Source organism: Impatiens glandulifera, chromosome 7 (assembly GCF_907164915.1).
Source record: "Impatiens glandulifera chromosome 7, dImpGla2.1, whole genome shotgun sequence".
In the NCBI taxonomy this organism is placed as follows: domain Eukaryota; kingdom Viridiplantae; phylum Streptophyta; class Magnoliopsida; order Ericales; family Balsaminaceae; genus Impatiens; species Impatiens glandulifera.
Window position 1 is genome coordinate 50,023,892 of NC_061868.1, and position 6,769 is coordinate 50,030,660.

The window sequence follows — 6,769 nt, forward strand, 5'->3', positions numbered from 1 at the left end:
AATGTTCTTATATTTCTCGGTTATCATATTCTTTGAGTTTTGTTTTCAGTTGTTTTATCCTAATAGTCATGTTTATCTTTTTTATTGGTCTTAATTCAATTATATGTATTTTATTTATTTATTATTTAGTTAATCTAATTTAAAGCTTGAGAAAGGATATTAAAATATAAGATAATATATATATATAAGATATTATTATACTATTATAAATTTTAAATTATGATATTTAATATAATGTATATATAATAGACTTAAAATGTAACTCAAATAACTTTTGATACAATTTTCTTTGTGATTTTAGAACCAACAATGGGCTCTCATCACCTTGTCAATGAGTTTTTATCGTTTTGTTGGTTTATTAGTTAACACTGTCATTATTTAGCTGAACGAAGCTTACGAGTTTCTGAAGCCGAAAGAATACATCATCAATATTTCAATATCTCGTTTCCAACCTCAAATGGTTCAAATCCTTTTAATAATCTTGAATTTGTAAAAAATGTTAAAATATAAAATAATATATTGGAAAGATATTATTAGATTATTATTATAAATTATGATAATATTAATATATTAATTTTCTTATCAATTTAATTAATGTCTATATATATATATATAATGGAGCTAATATATTTAGCTCATTATAATATTCTATACAATTCTAACAACATGGGCTCTCCTCACCAAAACAAGTTTGACCTCATAACCGATGCCGAAATACGCTCCGAGTTCTCGCACCATCGCCAGGACGTTGCCCGCATCAACAATGGAAGCTTCGGTTCCTGCCCCGCCTCCGTGATCGCCGCTCAGAAGAAATGGCAGCATCAATTCCTCCAATATCCCGACAATTTCTACTTCAAGCAGCTCAAACCCTCGATTCTCCGTAGCCGTCAGGCGATCAAGGAACTGATCAACGCCGAAGATGTCGACGAGGTGTCCATCGTCGATAACGCCACCACCGCTGCTGCTATTGTCCTTCAACAGACAAGTCGGGCTTTCATCAAAGGTATGTACAACAAAGGTGATGCAGTAATCATGCTTCATTACGCCTATGGCGCCATCAAGAAATCCGTTCAGGCATACGTTACTGATGTCGGCGGCAGAGTCATCGAGGTTCACCTTCCTTTCCCTATAAGCTCCAACGACGAAATTATTAACGAATTTAGGAAAGCCCTTGAAGAGGGTAGGTCAAATGGTCAAAACAAAGTTAGGTTAGCTATGATCGATCACATAACATCCATGCCTTGCTTTGTTATTCCCGTCAAAGAACTTGTTCAGATTTGCAGAGAGGAGGGCGTTGATCAAATCTTCGTAGATGCAGCCCAGGCGGTTGGTTGCGTGAAAGTTGACATGAAAGAAATCGGAGCTGATTTCTACACAAGTAGTCTTTACAAATGGTTTTTTTGCCCGCCTGCGTCTGCTCTACTGTACTGTCGACGTGGAAAGTCGGATTGGGACTTGCACCATCCAGTTGTTTCACACGAATACGGGAATGGGTTAGCGAATGAGAGTGCATGGATTGGGACGAGGGACTACAGTCCACAGCTCGTGGTCCCAGATGTGATTGAATTTGTGAATAGATTTGAAGGCGGGATTGAAGGTATAAGGAAGAGGAATCATACCAAGGTTTTTGAGATGGCTGAGATACTGACTAATGCATGGGGTACTAATCTCGGCGCCCCACCTGAAATGTGTGCAAGTATGGCCATGGTTGGGCTTCCGGCTTGTTTGGAAATTGAGAGTGATTCTGATTGTTTCAAGTTAAGGGCACATTTGATGACTCACTTTGGTGTTGATGTGCTTATATATTACCAGGTGCCTCCTCCAACTAAGGATGATGGTAATTCTGTCATAACAGGGTATGCTCGGATATCTTATCAAATCTACAACATTGTTGAAGATTACTATAAATTTCGAGATGCAATTAACAAACTGGTCAAAGATGGAATCACATGTGAGCAGCTCTCAAAAGAATAAAGACAATCATCATTTGTGATGTTTATGAATAAAATTGACATGTATAAATAATCTTACTATAATAATAAGAAAATTAAATAATTTAAATAAATATACATTACATAAACTTAAAATAAAATTAAATTACAGATAAAATATACATTTTATTTTAATGTTTATTGTAATTTATTTTATTTTAATTTATAATATTTATTTAAATTATTTAATTTAGAGTATATCTATCGTTCTTAATTGATTAGTTGAAAATTTTATAATTATATTTTTAATTTTAATTATGTGTATTATATTTATAAAATTAAATATATATTATATAAATATTAAAATAAAACGTATAAATAAATTATATTATATAATAAAATTAAATTATATCCTATCTAGCTAACAAAATTCATGTCTTATAATAAAATTAAATATAATAATATTAATTTATAAATTTAATTAATAAAATTACTTTAATTTTGTTAGTTTATAAATAAGACATTTGTATAATTTATAAAATTCATATTTAATTTTGTATTTTATTCAGAATATTTATAAATAGAATTGAATTTTATTTTATAAGAATAATATTATTTATTTATTAAGTTTAAATAGGTTAAAGTTAGTTAATATATTAAACAAGAATAAAATGTAATTGTTTATTTGATTAAATTAATTTATGAGAAAAAAAATAACATAAAATAAAAAATAATATACACAATTTTTACATGGAAAACCTCTTTAAATAAAAGAGTAAAAATCACAAAACTTTTTGTCCAATTAACTTCACTATGAGTAAAAATAATTTAATATTTTAAAAATAAATATGTATATTAATAAAAGTAACATGTGAGAAAATTATGATGACACTCAGACTTCTATTCATATAATTTATTTAATATTTATATTTTATTTTAATATTTTAGTATATTTAATTTTAATTATATATATTACATTTATAAAATTAAATAATTTATAAATTTAATAAAAATGTATTTATACATATGACTAATATTTATATATTTTGAGCAACTTTACTAAAGAAAAATGATCTTAGACCCTTTCTATAACTTAGTGATAAAACTTAGGACCCTGAAAAATTCATTTTCAAACTTATTTTGGTGTAAATGTCATATCAAACAGTAATTTTTTTTAACCGAAAAACTCATTCTCAAATCCAAAAAATTATTCTTATAATATTCTTTTTTACATCAACTTTTATAACTTTTTAATATTACCCCATATATTTTACAAATTTATAAATTACACCATAATATTATATTATCATCCAATTATTTTAAAATAACACCACAGTATTTAGTAATTTTTATAATTATATTTATTTTAATATATATATATATATATATATTAAAGTAAATTGTTTTCTAATATTATTATAAAAAAAAATTTAAACATTATTATAAAAAATATTATATAAACGAATTAAATTATATAAATTAATTAAATTAATAATTATATAAATAAGCTCAACGTAAAATATAGAATAAAAATAAAAATATAAACAAATTAAACATATAAACAAATTAAAATATAAATAACTTATATAAATTAATTATATAAGTAAGTTTAATATATAAAATTAATTAAGTAAAAGTTAAAGGGCTAAAATGTAAAAATATAAAAATATATGCGATTGTGTAAAGTAGCAACGCATATTTGCATTTTTTAAGAGGGAAAATGAGAAATCTCATTTTGGGTTTCCATTTGCAGTACCATTGGAGTTGCTCTAAGAAGAGAAAAAAAAAATCAAATGCTCTTAATTAATTTAATAAAACGATTTATAAAAACTTGAGAGAATCATTAATATTAAAAAATTTGATTGCAAATCAAATTTTTTTTGGTTATAGCAATCTTTATATTCAAAACTGAAAGTCATATACAAAATGGCTAAATCAGTTGTAAGTGTTTAATAATGAAACATAAAATATATTTATGAGAAGAATTTCTTAATAATGAAATCTGTACTTTTTTTTATTCAGGTAAAAGAGTAAGAAAAAAAAGACAAAATGTCATTACAAATTTAATAATAATAATAGTTTCACCATTGTTTACTTTATACAACAATCTACTACTATACCACTTTATGATTCAAAGTACATAATTTTTCATTCTAAAAATGTACATATGTAATGATACAATTATTTGCAAAAAACAAATCTAATAAAATCTGTAAGGGGATAGTGAGAAAGTATATTTAAAAGATTATTTACTGATGTAGAATAATAAAAAAAATATTATATTGATTAACTTAATGATAAGCAAGTATAAATGAATTAAATAAACTATGCAATTGCATAGAACCTCCAATCTAAGTATCCCAATTTTTTTAAAATTTTTAAAACTATAATTTTATTATTTATTTATTTAATAAATAAATAAATATACATTATAAATCAATTAATATATATTTTTATATAGTAAATATTATAATTATATATTTTTTATTTTTATTTTCTAAGCCACAAATTCGTTTTTGAATGGCCCATAATTCTTGGACCGGTCATAAGATGGAACCCAATAAAACCGGTCATAAGATGGAACCCAATAAAAAAAAGTTTTAATATAGCCATTATTCTTTTATTTTCACAGTATAAATTATATCCCGAATTTGGAGTAGTATTTTAAAATGATATTGTTGAACTTTCCAAACTAATTACTTTATTTATTAATCGTTTACAATTCAAATTTAGCATTTCTTATTTTTTTTATTTCCATTAAAACACATCATTATATATTTATATATAAATTATTATTATTATTATTTATATTAAAATATTAAAATTAATATTTTTATAAATTTGTTTATTTATATTTTGATACATATATTTAAATTATTTTGTATAAATTTAATTATTTATATTTTAATATACATATATTTATACATTTTAATTATTATTTTATATAATTATTTTTAAAATGTTAATACAATATTATATAAATGAAAATATTTAAACTTAACCGACAAAAATATTACAAAAATACAAATTATCACAGTATCACCAAATAAATAAAATGAGATTTAAAATTTGAGAAACAATTAATAAATAATAAAAAATAAGCAAAAAGTTGTCCACTAAGCAATAATCATAACATAAAATATAACGTTAGCAATTTCAGAGATGCTAAACAAAATTAACGAGTTTACCGATTATTTTCACCGATTTTTCTGAAGAGACCTCATTTTTTCGTCACAATAATAACGTGTGGAGTAAATAAAATATATATTAGATTGTATAAATATTTATATATTAAAATATAAATAATTAATTTCATATAAAATAATTTAAAATACAAATAATATAAATAATTAATTTATAAAATTAATAATTTAAATATATATCAAAATATAAACAATCAAATTTATAAAAATAATAATTAAATATATATATATATATATATATATATTTATGAGTTTATATTAAGAAGTTGAATTCAAATATTAGAAACACTCCAATTCAAATGTTGAACCTTAAAACACTAGGGATTTGTTTATTAACTAATAATTGGTTGTTTCAGTCCAAACAGTTTATAAAAATTAACCTTAATAGTTTTAAACAATTATTACAAATATTACTTCTGAACTCTCAATTTTCATCCTAAAAAAATATCCATCTTGAAAAATTTAGATCAAATAAAATTTTATTTTTACTTAATTAAGACTCATTTATTTTGTTGTCAGTGTAAGAATTATTTTTGTAATCTCACGAACATGTATTTTATTTTTATTAATTAAATTTTATTAATTTATTAATCAATATAAGAATATGGTTTACAAATATAATCTATATTGGGCCCGTTAAATAGAGTTTGGCGGTGGGCATGCATATGCCTTAGTTAGGCCCATACTTCAATTTAATGTGTATGGTCCAAACTCCAACCACACACAGAAGAACAATATACTTTATATATTTGAAAAAATGGAATTAAATTAAATTAATGTGTAGTTATTCACCCCTAAAGGAAAGTTATAAGCTGAAATTTTATTTAATAAAATCACAGCTTTTCTTGATTGTGTCATCTATTGAATGATTTTTACCTTTCCAAAAATATAAATTATTCTAAAAAATTTAAACAACAAACAACCCTTATATTTTAAATTCTAAATCAAAATTAGTAATGAAACAATTAATTTATAGTGTAAAAAAAAAGTAAAGAAAGTAAAAAAAAGCAATATGGTAGTATAAAAACTATAAACTAGCCAGAGGTTAGGCTATGACATCTAGAAAGATTCTGAAGACAAAAGAGTACTTATATAATATATATTACATAGTTTTTTTTGGATGACCAACATTAATAAGATTATAAGATAATTAATACAACAGCTATCCATGGATAAAGCGATCGAACAAAAAATGCTAGCTCTTGGATTTAGCCAAGAATAGTTAGTTACTTCTATAATCCACCATCAATATTGTACACTACTGTTTAAAGAAGTCTTAAGTCTGAACTAATATTCGCTTTTTTAGAAAAAGTAAACAATCATGACAATCCACAAAGTTTTCTTCATCTTTTAGCATTTCTTATCATACAATTTTGTCCACCCTAACTAGGGTTTCTTCATAAGTTTTGGTTGCTCACAGCTGGCCTAGCTAGCTAACAGTATATTTTTGAAAAACCTACTTAACCATAATATATATAATGCAATCTCATCTCATCAATTTTTTTTTTTATTAAAACAAGACAATTTTATTTTAAACTGTGAGGACTCAAAGTTCGGTGATAGAGTGTAAGAACTAATGAGCAGGGAAGGATTATGGTGAGCCTTAAAAACAAATTGGCATGGTCTTAAGAAAAT

The 6,769-nt window shown here is 24.0% G+C and overlaps 1 protein-coding gene across 1 annotated transcript; it reads left to right on the top strand.

Moving 5' to 3' along the window:
* Positions 1-666: 666 nt before the first annotated feature.
* On the top strand, positions 667-1,980 carry LOC124910158 (probable L-cysteine desulfhydrase, chloroplastic). Its single transcript, XM_047450774.1, has one exon. The coding sequence runs from the start codon at positions 667-669 to the stop codon at positions 1,972-1,974; it is 1,308 nt and encodes a 435-aa protein (XP_047306730.1). The 3' UTR covers positions 1,975-1,980.
* The last annotated feature ends 4,789 nt before the right edge of the window (positions 1,981-6,769 follow it).